This window comes from Pelophylax lessonae (genome assembly GCF_965119305.1).
Source record: "Pelophylax lessonae genome assembly, chromosome: 10".
Lineage (NCBI taxonomy): Eukaryota > Metazoa > Chordata > Amphibia > Anura > Ranidae > Pelophylax > Pelophylax lessonae.
Window position 1 is genome coordinate 116,854,850 of NC_138777.1, and position 19,343 is coordinate 116,874,192.

The 19,343-nt window shown below is 42.1% G+C and overlaps 1 protein-coding gene across 1 annotated transcript; it reads right to left on the reverse strand.

Annotated features, from left to right (window-relative positions):
• Positions 1-17,938: 17,938 nt before the first annotated feature.
• On the reverse strand, positions 17,939-18,723 carry LOC309565981 (putative CENPB DNA-binding domain-containing protein 1; the record flags this gene model as incomplete). Its single annotated transcript, XM_082271006.1, has 2 exons — positions 18,562-18,723; positions 17,939-18,480 (listed from the first exon to the last, which is right to left on the reverse strand). Exons 1-2 carry the CDS (start codon positions 18,713-18,715, stop codon positions 17,939-17,941), a joined length of 696 nt encoding a protein of 231 aa, XP_082127132.1. The 5' UTR covers positions 18,716-18,723.
• Positions 18,724-19,343: the final 620 nt, after the last annotated feature.

The window sequence follows — 19,343 nt, forward strand, 5'->3', positions numbered from 1 at the left end:
GCCTGGCAGAGCATCCCCAGGGATGAAACCCAGTATCTGGTGATGTCTATGTGTTCCAGACTTCAGGCTGTAATTGACTGCAAAGGATTTGCAACCAATTAAAAAGTGAAAGTTTGATTTATGATTGTTAATCTGTCCCATTACTTTTGGTCCCTTAAAAAGTGGGAAGCACATATACAAACTGTTGTAATTCCTACAACATTCACCTGATTTGTATGTAAATACCCTCAAATTAAAGCTGAAAGCCTGCAGTTAACGCACATTTTGTTTGTTTCATTCCAATATGGTGGTGTATAGAGTAAAAAAAATTGAATTGTGTCGATTTCCCAATATTTATGGACCTGACTGTACATGTGTGCTAGCTGAAAGCTGAGCCTCTGCAAGGTGAGTTTATGGGACTATAATAAGTGTCTCTGGCAGAGTGCCTCTACCCAATTGAGATAACCTTGTCCCTGGACATAGTACCCACATTTGCTGTACACCTTGAAACAATGGCAATCTAAAGTCCTTGAATGTCATTTTAAATGTTTCTTTTTAAACAGAACATGGATGGAGAGAGCACAATGTTCTCAAAGATACCCACAGCAGAAAGGGGTGGCATCCAATACAACATAGGTTTTGGTGTTTTCTCTTTACCAGGTACTAATTGCAACTATGGCCCAGTGGAAATGTTGGTATTACTCCATTATCCTGAACAATATCTTTAAACTGCAGTAGAAACTGCATTGTATGAGGACCATCTAAAGTAACACAAGGCAGTAAATAGTGACCCAAAAGGCAAATGCCCTTAGATTGGGAAGGAGCCCAGCACCTCTAACCCAGGTAACAACCTAAGAGCAACAACCTTTCCAGAAGGATGCCCAGGAGTTTTGTTGAGGCTAGGCCCAATCCACTGACAACAAGATCATCATAATTTATCCTTGGCACAACACTCTGGATCCCTCAACAGAGTCAGGCAGATGAAACACTATAGGAATCTACTGCGTACAGCCCGCTGGCAGCAACAAAGTTGCGTGTTTTAGAAGGTTCCAGGAAACAAATACCTGCACTCCTACACAAGGGAAGTGACTACAAAGAAACCTACAGGCAATCTGCAGCAATGCAATACAACACAGGATCAAATAAGGTGAAAATATTTTATTTTTATTTATTTATTTATTTATTTTTTTTGTCTAAATACGTTTATTGAAAGTGTTTCAGTACAAAATATACAATGCATAATAAAACTTCCATACATCGTATATATAGTTTTGTTATATAAATATGAAAATATAAATCCAAAAAAAAAGGTTCTCTTCTTCTTTTAGACAAACCAACTGTAATATCATCAGTAATAGCAAAATATTTAAGTATGTCAATACAACTCAGTAATGGACAATCGGTGTATTGAGGTAAAGGTTAATGCTAAGATATAGTATTAGGGAGTGTTTGGAGGTGCATCAATTTGTGAAGCTTAGTACGTGAGCCAAGGGTTCCACTTAAGGTCATATATGTGTTTGGTGTTAGTAATGGAATGTTGTAGATACTCCATATGTCTTGTTGTAGGAAGTTGTAGGAAGTTGTAGGAATTGGGAGGGCGTATCGTGTACGTTCTGGAATAATATGCAGTGGAAGTGTGTCAGCTCAAGTCTCTTAACGGCCATCTTGTCCACAATCTTGAACAGTTCGGACCATACTTGTTTGACCCTGTCACAATCCCAAAATATGTGTAAGAGTGTTCCAAGGTCTGGACAACCACGAAAACACAAAGGGGGGGTGTCTGGAAAGAATTAATTTAATTGGACCAGCGTGTAGTACCATCTGGTGAAGCTTTTGTCTCCCCTTCAGATTTTTCACAATGGATAGTTAGAAATATTGTTAGACTTTCTGATTTTTATCATGGAGGAGTATTTCTTCCTTTTGCCCATTTTTCCAATACATACAACATACCGGATTCTGAGAAATCAAACTATCTACTTATTAGAAGATTTTTTGAATCATCTCTCCCTAAACCCTCCGGTTCTCCGGTAACAGGCTTCGAACATATCTGCTCTACAACACCCGGGGGCAGAGGACTCATCTCTGTCATGTACAGTGATCTTAACTCTCAACACTTAGATGTTAAATTATCATATATATGCTGAAATGGGAGACCGACCTTGATGCGGTGTACTCGGTTGGTGAATGGAATCAAATGTGGTTGAACTTGCGCAAATGCACCAGATCCCTTTCTATTAGAGAGACGGCAATTTTATTTTTATTTTTAACAAAAATGAAATTATTTATTACACACAATAAAGTACATTTAGGTAAAGCAGTTAGGGTTTAAATCTCCTTCAACCAAAATTTGCAAAGAATTAATATGTTTTAGATATAAGCATGTACTAAAATGCCAATAATGCACTTCAAATTGTTCACTTTAAGGCAATTCATGTTAATACTACAATTGCCTAGTAACTCTATATATTTGTCTTTTGAAAATTGTATATATATATTACCTATGCTACCCTGGTCTGTTATATACATTACTTTGTAGTGGAGATATTGGTTTCATATAAATAAATAAATAATATCTCTTCAGGCATACCTGCTACTGTAACTAGTTAATTATACTGTGCATTAGTAACATTCACAAAGTAATGTTTTATGATATCCCTAGATGAGATTACCATTATGTCTGAACAGATGAGTCATGACACCAAATTGTCATCTACTTTGAAATTATCAGTGAAATCTAAGATTGTAGCTACTGCTTCTGGGTGAAGGTGGTCTGAGAAGATGTGTCTACTATTAAGCCGGTTTTATATTATTTTGCCATGTTTATGTCCAATGTTTTAAGGCAGCTCACTCATGCAAAGAAGTTTTTTACGCACCTGCACTTTTTTCAACGCAGTGCACTAAAATGCATAGCGTGTTCACATATGTGAGCTGTAAAGTAATCATAAACATGTAGAGCAAAAACAGACCACCCCAATCTTCTTTCTTTCTAAACATAAAGGCAGTTTGTTAGAACTACATATACAGTAAGGGTATAGCAACAGAGAATGCATTTTGCTCTAGCTGTGTGCTAGACTGACTCCATGCGCTTGTGAATGCACACCAATGCAATCCAGTATCCAGTCAAAAGAAAAAAAGTCTTAATAGTATGAATACCACTCAGACAGAGCCTTTACTATACACACAACTGACCTTAGTAAACCTTCAACCAAATTTTATTATAAAAAACTGGTTGGAAAAAACTCCAGTAATGAACGATCGTATGTTAGTCACCATTAGATCTTTTAAAAACTGCACCAACGGCATATGGAAAGAATTTTAAAACAGCAAGAATGCAAAAGAAAGCAAAAAAAACGAAAGCGGTGTTAGGCTTCTATAATCCACCTTGCCTGACATGTTTCATCCCAACAGACGTCATCAGGAGTCATGGCTAAGATGCATAGGCATTGTGATGTGTTGTGTGTGTTTGTGTGTGTGTGTGATGATGTGCCAAATGAATGGCATCGCAACAAAAAAAACATAGGCCAGTGTATTCATTTCCATTGCAGTAGCGTGCAATAAAATATACAATTTACCATGTATTATTACAGCTTATAAATGTGAATTCACTACTGTAAAAATGATAGGGTTGTACAAGTAACAACCCTGGCACAAGCTGTTGCAGTGCTCCTTATGTGAAATATGAGTATATTAAATAACTAACAAAACTACAAAGCAAAGGAGAATTAAACCATTCACATTTGATATACAATCTCTTAATTAAACCCATTTAACTATCTAAAATAGAAAACCATATTAGAATTTGAAAAGATTCATTTTATACATCTGCCTACTTCAGCGCCTTTGCTTTGCATGGGAATAAAACAAGACATGGATAAGTGGTCAACCCCCCTTCCGGTCATTAATCTAGCCACACAATATTCATAAATTCAATTTGAAAACAGGCAGAATTCTTTTCTTTTATTGGTTTCTGTGTTATTAAATGAGGCTGTTCCTAGCTAATATACTTCCAGTCCTAAAATGCCGCTTGGAGCTGTTATTCAAATCAAATAACATGCCCCTTTAACTGATGCCTGGGACCAATAACTGCCACCCTGTGATACATCTCCTTGCTACTGTCACAAATATTAAAGGCGGCAATAATGCTGATAATCTGTCATAACTAAGTTGATTTCTAAATAACTCAGATCCGTCATCCTATATGTGGAAGCAAAATGCAGCTTTACAGCCTGGAGCAATTGCGTTAACTCGCCTCTGTTATTATTGTCAAGTGACTGAGTGAGCCGAAATCTCAGGTTATTGTCTGGCGAGGGTGCTATCCAAAAAAAAATACTTTCTATCTAAAATGTGTTTAGTGTTATTAATTATGGTCTGAAGCAGTGATTCTGTTATGATAATGACATAACCATTGCTCCTGCTTTGAAAGGCCCATCCATTGTTCTGTGTGTATACCAAAATCACTTGTTTTGTTGTCATTGAATATATCCACTTCTGATGCTTTTAACACTTCAAGATTTATATATTATAATTCATATGGTGATATTTTCAATATCCCAAGCTGGAAAAGAAATAATACACAAATATGTATATGCAGACTGCATTCTCAATCTGCCTGAAATGAACATTTCTAAAATGTTTTGTATGGATTGCACTCTGTTCTCACAATGTAGGTCATGGTCCAAAAGATAGATAGATAGATAGATAGATAGATAGATAGATAGATAGATAGATAGATAGATAGATAGATAGATAGATAGATAGATAGATAGATAGATAGATAGATAGATAGATAGATAGATAGATAGATAGATAGATAGATAGATAGATAGATAGATAGATAGATAGATAGATAGATAGATAGATAGATAGATAGATAGATAGATAGATAGATAGATAGATAGATAGATAGATAGATAGATAGATAGATAGATAGATAGATCAAACCCATATCTCTTTTTGACTACATTTAAAGCCCAACTCCAGGCAAAAATTACATTTAAATGTGCACTGTGCATCAGTGTCAGTTTCCTCCATGGACCAAGCTAACTGGAGACCAGGCATTTGGCTGCTCATTTTCTTTTTTTGGCACTGGTCCCACCACTGCTCATATGCATTCTCCTTCCTCTGGAACCTATGAGAGAGAACCTGGTCCTGAAAGTGTTGCCTCCACCAACAGGAGATCAGAAGTAGGACTCCAGGAAGTAAACAGAAGAGATAAGGATTGTCACATGAGCCTGGTTTCAGTTAAGTAAAATGGGAATTTGAATAGGTTTTTTTCCTACCAGGGGTTACTTAAATGAGGGAAGGGGTGGGGCTGCTAATATCCTGGAGTTGGGCTTATAGGTCCTTTTACATGGGCTTTCCGCCAGGAGGACTATGTTTTGCTCAGCGAGAATCGATTCACTGATCCCCGCCCGAGCAGGCGGATGACAGGTTCGTCTTCGCTTACTTTGCAGAGACAGACCTGTCAGATCCCCACGCTCCTCTATGGGAGATTGGATGAAAAAGGGCCGCCTGTCTGTTTTCATCCGATCCTATCCGATCCGATCCGATCCTCCAGACAAATGGAAAATAGGGTTTCCATCCAGCTGGATTTCACGGACAGGATAGGATCAGATGGCAGCAGGTGTCAGTGGACATGTCCCCGCTGACATCTGCTGCTCCATAGGGGTGTATGGAGCATCCAATCAGGTCCGCATAAAAAACTGACAGTTTTTTATGCGGACCTGATTGGATCCGATCCGATCCTCCAGACAAATGGAAAATAGGGTTTCCATCCAGCTGGATTTCACGGACAGGATAGGATCAGATGGCAGCAGGTGTCAGTGGACATGTCCCCGCTGACATCTGCTGCTCCATAGGGGTGTATGGAGCATCCAATCAGGTCCGCATAAAAAACTGACAGGCGGGCCTGATCAAAAAGCCTGTGTGAAAGGGCCCTTAGGAATGCAAAAAAATTGATTCCATTCTGGAGCTCACTATAGTACCCTCTCTTTATTGAAAAAGCAACTTCTTCCATTGACCATCAATTATTTCTGTAAACATAAAAGCAGTACTAAAGGTGTATGTAATGTAATGTAAGTTTATATGCTCAGATAATACTGGTAAAGTATAGTTTAGCCATCAGATAATTTTAAAGTGATTCTAAAGAATATTTTTTTTTTAAATAAGCAAGTTATAATTACCTGCTCTGTGCAATGGTTTTTCACAGAGCAGCCCCATTCATCCTCTTCTCAGGTCCCCTGCTAGGGACTCTCCACTCCTCTACCCTGCCCATCATAGCAAGCCACTTGCAGAATTCGAACTGCTAGTCTGCTAATATATTTTATTGAAGTAAGCCCATGGAAATATATAAAAACAAATACATTTCTTAAAGGTTAGTCTTGTTTGATCAAACACCCCCATACAATTAAGCAATTCTCTAGGCAGAAATTTGTATGTCAGTTGTTATGAAAAAATAATTATTTCAGAACTTTTTCAGTACTAAAAGGAATAAGGATTTTTATAACCTCGGTAGCACATTTTCTATAGCTTACTTACTTTTAAAATTAGGGAACAAAAACATTTACTATACACAGTATTAGCAGTGCAATTGGTTGCTGTGTTTTTAAATATGTGCAAGTGTTGTGAAAAATACATGATGTGCTATTCCTTTACTTTAACAGCAGAGGGCACCTGAAACCCATGTACCAATCCAGTATCAAAATCCAAAAAATGTGTCAGTGTTCAGTTTGTTCCTGAAGTACAATTATTATAAGAGACTGATATAAATTAATAATAAAGACAGGTTATTCATTCACTTTTTACTTAATTTATTAAGCTGCAATATTACATATGACATCATCGAGACATAGCATAACTCAAATATATTTTAAAAACACACAAAAAAGGTGCCAGAACAAAAAGATGATCTGAAATTTTCTTATCTTTGTTTGAAAATTAGACAGACTAAAAGGCTGCAGGAGCTTGAGTTTTACAAAAATATATGAAAATGAAAAAAGAATAGCGCACACATGCAAAAGAAATGACTATCAAATATGGAGACAATCCATAAATAAAAAATGGGGATTTGGTCCCACCATATGGCCATATCGTGCTCAAGCCCACCACTACGTCAAAGTACCCCATTGTCAGTGGGTCCTACACTATCCATAAAAAAGGGGTGAATCCAGCCTCTCTAAATCTTGGAGACAACACTCCTTGCTGGGAGAGATGTGCTAATGCACTACAAGGTACTCCTCCGATATCTACTTGATAGTGGACACTGATAGAGTACAGGTGTGTGTGGGGGGTGGGGTGCTCAACCCCAGATGTCTGGTCAGACCAAATACATAATAAACAAGCAAAAAATTGGGGGAGCAAACCCTGAACATGTATATCTAAACCCGGTGCAGCTATGAACCAAGCGACATGTATATTAAAAAAGAATAGCGCACACATGCAAAAGAAATGACTATCAATTTATATCTAAAGCCGGTGCAGCTATGAACCAAGCGACATGTATATTAAAAAAGAATAGTATATACATGTCAAGTATCAAGTAGATATAGGAGGAGTCCCTTGTAGTGCATTAGCACATCTCTCCCAGCAAGGAGTGTTGTCTCCAAGGGTTAGAGAGGCTGGATTCACCCCTTTTTTATGGATAATGTAGGACCCACTGACAATGGGGTACTTTGACGCAGTGGTGGGCTTGAGCACGATATGGCCATATGGTGGGACCAAATCCCCAATTTTTATTTATGGATTGTCTCCATATTTGATAGTCATTTCTTTTGCATGTGTGCGCTATTCTTTTTTAATATACATGTTGCTTGGTTCATAGCTGCACCGGCTTTAGATATACATGTTCAGGGTTTGCTCCCCCAATTTTGTGCTTGTTTAAAAATATATTAAAGGCTTCCAATATACTAAAATAAGATTACAAGAAGAGTTGCACTCAGCTGATTGAGTTTTGCTGAAGCAAACTGAGAGGTATTAAACATGCTGAAGTGCAGAGTAATAAAAATGGACCTGTAGACAGTGTACTACAGATGTGTATGGTCCAACATTTTACAGGCATTGCACCCACTGATACAACATCTAGGATATAACTGACAAAGAAAACAGGTGATCACTTCTACAGAAAACCTTCTTAAGCATCCTATTCCTAAAGCCATTCCTCCTCCCCACTAAACAACGAGCCTTACTAGGACATCTCACTCCCCTTGACTGTCATGTCCCATCACCTGAGAAGTCTTCAAGAGTTGATGCAACTAATAATTCGGTTCAGCTTATGTGCCAGTAAATAAGCAAGAATGGCTGGAGTCTGCACTTCAAACTCCAGTTACTGTTTCAAAAGCTAATTGGTAGAATTAGCACTGCTCATTTTCAAGGTTAGGTTCCTGTGAAACCTCCCTTGACCATATCTCCATTTAATTTTACTGTGGAGTTTGCCATAGTTTTGCTTGCTAGGCAATTCAGTAATCCACCCACTGCCTATAGTGAAAAAGAATGTCTAAAACAATCTCATTGCTCAGAAGTTGAATGGGAATACTGGTGAGGTAAGTATATTGTACATTATTATATTTGCTGGGATTATTCCTGGATCTATGTTAGAATGAATCAAAGAGTGATAAACATGCTGAGAATAATGAGAATAAAGGATCAATGAGTTCATAGGAAGAAAGCGGATTGGGAGAAGGCACAAGTGGAGCCCATGGGAAGAAAGTAGAATGAGTAAATAATCATAATTCGGCCTTCTAAACCTGTCAAAGTTAAAGTAATGAGCAAAAAAATGTATACGAGGCCCCTAAAAACCCAATTTCATTGTTGCATCATGTACTTTACTCTTGCTATCTTCATGCAAAAGTACAATGCCATTATAAGTATGCCCATTACACTGGAATGGCCACCTATTGGTCTGACAGAGTATAAAGAGGAGCTGCTCTGCAGAGGTGCTCTGCTTGAGTCACATAACTTGACTTAAGTCAGACTTAAGTCACCAGTTTGAGGACTTGAGACTTGCTTGACTAAAATTAATAAAAGACTCGACTTGACTTTGACTTGGTATTCATTGCTTGAGACTTGACTTTGACTTGAGACATATGACTCGAAAGGACTTTACTTTTTTAAGTTTTTAAATATTTGCATTTTCTCAAGATGTGTTAAAGCAAAATGAATGTGCCTGTTATGTTTCTTACACCACAGTCACTTAAAACACCTCAGTGTGTTCTGATTTTTAGGACACTGGCTGTTTAACCACTTGCCGACCGCCGCCCGTCTATATACGGCGGCGGTCAGCCCCTCCCAGGCAAAGTGACGTACCGATACATCACTAGACTGGGAGCAAATAGGGGGCGAGCGCCCGCCGCCGTAGGCGCGCTCCCGCCCCCGCTCGTACCTGTTGTGATCCCCCGACAGAGTTTCCAGCAGGGCCAGGGACAGGCAGGCAAAAACCAACAGTAGAAGAAGTTACAGCTGTACCGACTAATGGCCTGGTGTTGACTCGGCCAAAAAGCATTGGGGGTAACCCCCTAGGAGGCTCAGAAGTACAAAGTGGGGATCCAGCCCTACTAGTACAGGACAAAGCAGGACCAGAGGAAGCCCAAGCAAGTAGGCCTCTAACTAAAGAGATAGGAGAGAGCAGAAATGTTGATCAACATTGAAACTATTGTTGAAAACAGACATTGTTGCAGTCCGTATGGACATTGGGCAAGTTCTTGGTCGGGTGGAGGAGATGGAGAAAACGTTAGACATGCATGACCAGATGTTGGAGGAAATGAGCAAGCAGATGAAGTCCCTGCAGAGGGCTAATACTACTATATAAAATCGAGGATAAAGAAAATCGAAGTCGGCGTAAAAACCTGTGCATAGGAGGCTTACAGGAGATGTAGAAAGCAAAAGAGCTGCCGGCAGTAATGAGCAGGCTATTTATTCCCATGCTGGGAAGAGAGAAATCAGAAATAATAAAAATTGATAGAGTGCATAGAAGATAAGGTACCAAAGTCAAGCAGTAACAAGAGATGTGATAGTGAGGTTTCATTACGTATAGAGGAAATCGATAATGATGGAAAAAGCTTGGCACTCTGCTAGAATTTCCTTTGAAGGAGTAAATCTACAGATATATGCCGATTTATCAGCAGAAACGCTCCTCAAACCTTTGACAGAGCAAATGTGGACATCCAATGTCTCATATTGTTAGGGTTTTCCTGCTTGTCTTTAGGGAAAAAGGATGGCCGCACTGCAGTTTTGAGATTCCCATAAGACTTGAGGGACTTCTGTAGCAAGTTGCATCTACCACCCCAAGCCCTCCTGGCCTTGAAGGAGAATATGGAAACATCCAATCCTCCAAGGGACAAACAGTGGACTCGGATTGAGGGAAAAAGGGAGGAGGGAAGGGGAAAGGGTGTGAAAACAGGGGGGCAGAGAGACATTTTCTGATAATGGGGTATAGTTAGACCCCCCTCAACTAACTTCTTCTCTCCATAGGTGGGGACAGAGGAGGGGATATCTATTCTAAGAGATGTTTAAAGTAAGAGATGGGAGTTACAAGCTAAAGTAAAGAGGGGGAAAATGTAATGGAGGAGGCGGAGGAGTTGGGGATGGTTCGGAGGGCTTGAGGATCCAGCGGATTGGGATGGCCTGAAGTGCTAGGAGTGGTTACCCCTTGGAAGGTATGGACAAGAGGTGACACTTAGATGGGTGCTGCCAGATCCATCCATTGAACAAGACCCGGGTACATGTTCAACCCTTTGCAGGGATAACCTTCCCAAGAGGGGATAGGGAGGGGAGGGGAGGTGGGATGGGGTAGGAATTGGGTTTCTTTCTTTCTTTCTTTCTTTCTTTCTTTCTTTCTTTCTTTCTTTCTTTCTTTCTTTCTTTCTTTCTTTCTTTCTTTCTTTCTTTCTTTCTTTCTTTCTTTCTTTCTTTCTTTCTTTCTTTCTTTCTTTCTTTCTTTCTTTCTTTCCATAGTTAGTGAGGTTGAAAAAAGACACCAGTCCATCCAGTTGAACCTATGATGTGTGTGTGTGTGTGTGTGTTTGCTGCTAACCGTACATTGTATACTCCTGTATGTTGTGGTCTTTAAGGTGCCCATCTAATAGTTTTTTGAAACTATCAATGCTCCCTGCTGATACCACTGCTTGTGGAAGAGAATTCCACATCCTTACTGCTCTTACAGTGAAGAACCCCCTGCGTATTTTAAGGTTAAACCGCCTTTCCTCTAGTCTTAGTGAGTGGCCACGTGTCTTATTGTATTTCCTTTCTCTGAATAGGTTTTTCCATATGCTAGGGTTGCTATTACAATATTTGTACATTGATATCATATCCCCCCTCAATCGTCTCTTCTCCAGAGAGAATAGGTTCAGTGCTTGTAGTCTTTCCTCATAGCTGATGTCCTCCATTCCCCTAATTATTTTGTTGCCCTTCTCTGGACTTTCTCCAGTTCCAGCACATCCTTCCTGAGGACCGGTGCCCAGAACTGGACAGCATACTCCAGATGTGGCCGGACCAGAGTCTTGTAGAGTGGGAGAATAATCTCTTTATTTCAGGAGTGAATCCCCTTTTTTTATACATCCCAGTATTCTGTTGGCTTTGCTTGCAGCGGCTTGGCATTGTCTACCAGTACCCCCAGGTCCTTTTCCATCCTAGACTCATCCAGAGGTTCCCCCCCTAGTGAGTAGCTTGCTTTCTGGTTTCTGGCACCCAGATGCATTACTTTACATTTTTCAACATTAAACCTCATCTGCCATGTAGTTTCCCACCCCATTATTTTGTTCAGGTCCACTTGTAAGGTTTCCACATCCTGCCCAGAAGATATTGGCATGCTTAGTTTAGTATCATCCACAAATACTGAGATTGTACTCGATATCCCCTCCTCTAGATCATTTATGAATAAATTAAACAGGATTGGCCCCAGGACAGAACCCTGGGGGACCCCGCTTTCCACACCCGCCCAATCTGAGTACTCCCCATTAATCACCACCCTTTGCAACCTCCCCTGGAGCCAGTTCTCTATCCAGGTACTCACCTTATGGTCCATACCTACCTTCCTTAGTTTGAACAGTAAGTGTTTGTGGGGAACGGTGTCAAAGGCCTTTGCAAAGTCCAGGTACACCACATCCACAGGCTTACCTTTATCTAGGTGGCAGCTCACTTCATCATAGAAGGTTAATAGATTGGTTTGGCAAGAACGATTTTTCATGAATCCATGCTGATTACTACTAATATTACCATTTTCATTACTAAAGTCTTGTATGTGGTCCCTTAACATCCCCTCCAAAATCTTGCAGACTACTGATGTTAGGCTGACCGGCCTATAGTTACCCGGGATATATCTCGGCCCCTTTTTAAATATTGGTACCACATTGGCTTTTTTCCAATCAGCTGGCACCATACCCGTCTGTAAACTATCCTTAAAGATCAAGAATAATGGTCTGGCAATCACCTGGCTGAGCTCTTTAAGAACCCTCAGGTGCAAGCCATCCGGTCCCGGTGATTTATTTATGTTAAGTTTCTCTAGTTTAGTTCTAAGTCTATCTTCTGTTAGCCATGGTGGTATTTCCTGAGGTGTGTTGTTTAGTTTGGCCTTACAAGCTGAGTTAGTGTAGCCCCCCCGATTCTTTTGTGAAGACTGAAGAGAAGAAATGATTTAACACTACCGCCTTTTCCCTGTCCTCTGTGGCCAAAACTCCCTTATTGTCTTTTATGGGGCCAATGTCTTCTGGCCTCGCTTTCTTACTGTTTATATACTTAAAGAATTTCTTGGGGTTCTTTTTACTCTCCTCCGCTATATGTCTCTCGTGTTCTATTTTAGCCGCCCTGATTTCGTCTTTACATTTCTTATTACACTCTTTGTAATGCTTGAATGCTGCCAATGACCTCTCAGTCTTGTATTTTTTGAAGGCCTTTCCTTTAGCATTAATATGCATTTTTTTGTTGGAGTTTAGCCACCCAGGGTTTAGTTTTGCTCTTTTAAATTTATTTCCCTTTGGAATACACTGGTCAATCCCTTTGTTAAGTATGCTTTTGAAGCACTCCCATTTTTCCTCCATGTTCTTTGTTCCAAGGGTTCTATCCCATTTGATATTTTCTAGCAGAGAGCGCAGTTTTAGGAAATTGGCTCTTTTGAAATTCAGTGTCCTTATATTGCCCTTGTGTTTACTATTACTATAATTAATACTGAAACTAATTGACCTATGGTCACTGTTTCCTAAGTTGTCCCGTATTTCTATATCCGTGAGCAGGTCTGTATTGTTGGTAATCAGTAGGTTAAGTACCGCATTGTTTCTTGTCGGTGCATTCACCATCTGACCCATGAAATTGTCCTGCAAAACATTTAGGAGCCTTGGCTAAATGCGTGGTTCCTTCTGCCCAGTCTATATCTGTATAATTAAAGTCCCCCGTTATAATGACATTTGCCATCCTTGCTGCCAATCCTATCTGTAAAAGGAGGTCCGCCTCCCCCTCCTCTCTCAGGTTGGGGGGCCTATAGCATACGCCCAATATTACCTTTCCCACAGTGCCTTCCCTTTGAAGTTCTACCCATAGGGATTCTGCCTCGTCCATAGCTCCGTTATTAATAACATCCCTCATATTTACCTGTATACTGTTCTTAATATACAGACATACCCCTCCCCCTTTTTTACCTTCTCTATCTCTGCGATAAAGGGAATACCCCTGAATGGTCGCCATCCAGTCATGAGAGCTGTCAAACCAAGTCTCAGTTATCCCCACAAAATCAAAGCCCTCCTCAAACATCAGCAGCTTTAGCTTTCCCATCTTGTTGGCCAGGCTTCTGGCATTGGTATGCAAGCCTCGTAATTTTGACCGGTTACATATATCCTCATTTGATGTTTTTAGGCTGCTTTCTTGATTTTTCCCCATACCCCCCCTGGGTTTAGGAGCTCCAAACACCCTACCGCTAATGCCCCCATTTCTGCCCTCTGAATCTTGCTTTCCACTGGCTAATTCTACATCTGTACCCTCCCCCCCATCACCTAGTTTAAAAGCCCCTCTAACTTTTCGGCCATCTTCTCACCCAGTACGGTTGCACCCTCCCCATTTAGGTGCAATATGTCCCTACCAAAGAGCCGGTGGCCGACTGAGAAGACGGCCCAGTTCTCCAGGAACCCGAAACCCTCCTTACTACACCAGCTCCTCAGCCACTTGCTAACTTCCCTAATCTCCTGCTGCCTCTCTGGTGTGGCTCGAGGTACAGGTAGTATTTCTGAAAATACTACCTTGGAGGTCCTAGTCCTCAACTTAGCTCCTAAGTCCTTGAAATCATTTAGGACTCTCCATCTTCCCCTGCCTATGTCATTGGTACCCACGTGTACCATGGCAGCTGAGTCTTCCCCAGCCCCACCCAATAATCTGTCCACCCGATCCGCGATGTGCCGAACCCGAGCGCCCGGTAAACAACAGACTGTTCGGCGCACACGGTCTTTGTGGCAGATTGCACTCTCTGTCCTTCTAATAATTGAGTCCCCTACTACCAGCACCTGTCTTCCCTTTCCCTTTTTCCCAGCCTCACTGGAGGAGTTCTTCCCCTGGCAGCTAGGGGCGTCGCTCTGCTCCAGCAATGCTGGTCCCTGACTGGTTTCCCCAACATCATGCAACGGGGCGTATCTATTGGGATGCTCCAGCCCGGGACCAGCCTCCTTGCCTTGTCCCCTTCTACCCCTCCTAACTGTCACCCCTCTACTCTGCTCTGATGCCTGCACCTCCAATACTCCGCCCACCTCTGTGCAGGCCCCTGCCTGCGCCTGACACGTACGATCCCGGCTCTCCTTCGGTATGGACATTTGGCTCAGTGTTGCCAGCTGCCTCCCTAGATTCAGGACCTGAGCTTCCAGGGAAGCAACATGCTTACATTTTGCGCATTTGTATTCCCCCTTGATCGCTTGATCGAGGAACGCATACATACCACAAGATGTACACCGAGTCGCATCTCCACACCCGCCGGGCATTGTACCTACTAATCTAATCTAATGGGGATTTAGTAATTAAAGTCTGTCCTGTGTGGCTGTTTCCTGGCTTCCTAACTCTACCTTCTCACCCTCTGGTACTCCGCTACACTCACTTGACACTCAGTCGCACAACACTCACAATCGCACAGCCTGGTCAGTCGCACAACACTCTCAGTCGCACAACACTCTCAGTCGCACTCTCAGTCGCACAACACTCTCAGTCACACAGCCCGGTCAGACGCACAACACTCTCAGTCGCACAGCCCAGTCAGACGCACAACACTCTCAGTCGCACAACACTCTCAGTCGCACAGCCTGGTCAGACGCACAACACTCTCAGTCGCACAACACTCTCAGTCGCAAAGCCCGGTCAGACGCACAACACTCTCAGTCGCACAGCCTGGTCAGACGCACAACACTCTCAGTTGAACAACACTCTCAGTCGCACAGCCCGGTCAGACGCACAACACTCTCAGTCGCACAGCCCGGTCAGATGCACAACACTCTCAGTCGCACAACACTCTCAGTTGCACAACACTCTCAGTGGCACAGCCCAGTCAGTCGCAGAGCAGTCAGTCGCCTACAGTCTCTAGCTATTCCCTTCTGGTTCTGTCAGTCAGTCCCTGCATGCCTGCAGTCCCCTTTCAGTTACTGGCTTCTGTCGAGTCTCCCTCAGCTGTTCCCCCGATGTCTGTTTCCCTTCACAGCACAGCAATCATAGCTCCCCTCCTCTCCACGTGGTGCTCTCCTCTGCCTCTGCCTCTCCTCTCCACGTGGTGCTCTCCTCTGCCTCTAGTGGCCACAACTTTCTTTCTTTCTTTCTTTCTTTCTTTCTTTCTTTCTTTCTTTCTTTCTTTCTTTCTTTCTTTCTTTCTTTCTTTCTTTCTTTCTTTCCTCATCCCTTAGGACCTTACTCAGGCTCCTTTCAAATATGGCTCCAATAAATTTAGTGACCTATAATGTTAGAGGCCTGAACAACTCCAGTAAAAGGCACAAGGTAAATAAAGAACTGCACCATTACGCGGCAAAGGTAATATGCCTACAAGAGACAAATATCATACATACCTCGTGGTACAGACTGTGCTCTCACCCCTTCCCCACGTAGTCTTATGACAACTCGACTTTGAGTTGCTCATGGGGAGTAGCTATCGGTTTTGATAGGAGCACTGTGTTTGTACTAAGGGAGCAGTTAGCAGACCCTGAGGGAAAATGGTTATTCATTAAGGGCAGACTATCCAATATGTAATTCACTTTTGCTAATATTTACTCCCCAAATATATATGTTTTTGAAGAAAACACTAAAAAGGCTGATGGCATTTAAAGAAGGGAAACTTGTTGTAGCAGTTATCTTAATACCTGTGTATATTAGTGGGTGGATTCCTCTGTGGGGTCCACCCGTTTTTCAGCACAAAGGCAGAATGAAAGGAAGAGACTACTAGCAGAGTACCAGCTAGTGGGTGCTTGGAGGATTAGATACCCCGAGACCAGAGAGTATACCTATTACTCCTCAGTTTATGGGTCATATTCAAAGATCGACTATACAGTGATACCTCGGTTCACGAACTTAATTTGTGAACTGACTCTGGTCGCTACCCAAATTGGTCGTGAACCGAGGAACATTTTCCCATAGGGTTCAATGTAAATCCAGTTAATCCGTTCTGACCTTTTTTTCTTGGTTTTTGAAGCACAAAACACATTAGTACAGTATAGTAATGTATAAAGAGAGAACACTAACCTTGCTGGGATGACTTCTGGCATGGAGGAAGGCAGGTGGAAGGCGGTTGGGAAGTGGTTATTGTTTGGAGGGAGAGTCCCCCTCCATAAGGACATCAGGGGGATCTCCTTCAGGGGTTTCCTCTCTCCTTTGTCTCCTAGCTGCAGGCTCAGTTCTGCTGAAAAATCTGTCCAATGTCACTTGTCTCTTCCTGCGCTGCATAACCCTCCGGAAATGAGAGACCACGTTATCATTCATGAGATTTAACACTCTGTTCGTGACAGTTATGTTGGGGTGGTGCTTTTCAAAAAAATCATGGCACTCATTCCATTTTTGCATAATGGATTTTATGGCATCACTGCTAACCTCCTCCCTTTCTTTCTCTTCCTCAGTGGAATGCTCCTCAAGAAGTGCTGCTCACTGTGGAGTTCAGAAAGCTCTTCCGTGGTCAGCTCCTCCCTATGTTCCTCAACAAGCTCTTCCAAATCAGCACCATCAACGTCCAGACCCATACTGTTGCCCATGGACACAATTTCCTCCACTACCGCTGCATCAGACCCTTCTAAGTCAGGTTCTGGCCACAGTTTCCTCCAGGCTAAATTTAGGGTTCGGGGAGTGACCTCTTCCCAGGCTTTGTCAATGAGGTTAATGCAGTGGAAAACATTGAAATGTTTCTTACAGAACTCTTTCAAAGTCAAGGACGTCTCTTCAGTGACATTAAAACACCTAGTGAAGAGCGCCTTTGTGTACAGCTTCTTGAAGTTGCAGATGACTTGCTGGTCCATGGGCTGCAGAAGTGGTGTTGTGTTGGGGGGGAGGAACTTTACCTTGATGAAGTCATACTCCGCATCCATATCATCCACCAAGGCTGGAGGGTGTGCCAGGGCATTGTCCATCAGAAGAAGGCACCTTTCAGGCAGCTGGTTATCAGAAAGATATTTTCTGACGGTGGGTGCGAACACCTCGTGCAGCCATTCCATAAACAATTGCCTTGTGACCCAAGCTTTGGCATTGGCTCTCCACATGACAGGCAGTCTGGCCTTGTTCACATTTTGTCATCTAAATGCACAGGGGGTCTGAGAATGGTACACCAGTAGTGGTTTTATTTTCAGATTGGCGGATGCGTTGGCACACAGCAAAAGGGTCAATCTGTCCTTCATGGGCTTGTGCCCTGGTAGTGCCTTTTCCTCCTGCATGATATAGGTTCTGTTCGGCGTTTTTTTCCAGAAGAGCCCTGTTTCATCACAGTTGAACACTTGTTGAGTGATGTATCCTTCTCTCTTCATGAATTCCGCAAATTCTACCTTGTAGGCTTCTGCTGCGGCCTTGTTAGAACTGGAAGCCTCACCATGTCTAATCGTGTGACATGGATGCCACTTCTCCTGCGGAACTTTTCAAACCACCCCCTACTGGCTTTAAATTCGTCACTTGCTGCACTTGTAGAGGGGCTTCTTTGCAGTAAATCATTGTGAAATTTCCTGGCTTTCTCACAGATCATAGCTTCACTAACACTATCACCTGCCAGTTGTTTCTCATTCAACCACACCAACAAAAGTTTTTCCACCTCTTCCAGCACTTGCGGCCTCTCCTTGGTTAACATTGTTACTCCTTTTGCAACATCAGCTCCTTTGATGGCGGCTTTGTTTTTCAAAATTGTCGAGATTGTTGACTTTGCCATCTTGTACTCCGAGGCCAGATCAGTCACACGAATACCACGGTCATGCTTTTCTACAATTTCCTTCTTCAGCTCAATGGTTATTTTCTTCACAACCTTGCTGTCACCTTTACCACTGCTCTGCACTTTCTTTTTGCCACCATGCTTGCGCTGCACATTCTTGTCACCTGCATTTCCACTTTGCACATTCCCACTTGCATTTTCACTTTGCACATTGTCACCTGCATTTCCACTTGGCACATTCTCACTTGCATTTCCACTTTGCACATTGTCACCTGCATTTCCACTTGGCACATTGTCACCTGCATTTCCACTTTGCACATTGTCACCTGCATTGCTGTTCTTGTCACCTTCATTGCTGCTCCGCACTTTCTTCTTTCCACAATGCCTCTTGGGAGCCATATTGGGAGTCCAGTACAGTACAATACAGTACTGTGCAGTAAGCACTTAAACAGGGAACTGTACTGTACAATACAGTAAGTACTGTACAGTATTGTACAGAAGTACTGTACAGTAGTACAGTACAGTACGTGCTAAAAAGCACACCAAATAGCAAAAAAGTGTACTGTACTTCTTTCTGTGTGTCTCTTCTCTTTTCTCTCTTCTCTCCACGATCTTCCTACAGGAAGTCACACCCATGTGACAGCCTGTAAATAGCATTAAAATGGCCACGGCTCCTATTCGTGAACCAAAGCGGAGTTTGTGAACCGGAGCATATTTTTATGAACTTTTCTGTTCGTGAACCGAGTTGTTCGTGAACAGAAGCGTTCGTGAACCGAGGTATCACTGTATATTAAGAGAACATCAACTGTTAGTCTCTCTTAAGGATGAGGCTATTAAGACCATCACACTACCTGACCATGCCTAGTAATGATTCAGCTAGAAATATTGCCAAAGTCACCTAGAGAAGTTGCTGGGAAACTGAATGATTCTCTCATTCAGGATTTCAAGGTAATTGAGAGGATAGAACAGGAGCTGGAGGGGTTGTTTTTCTATTAATGACACACCAGAAATCTTGTTGCCCACACTG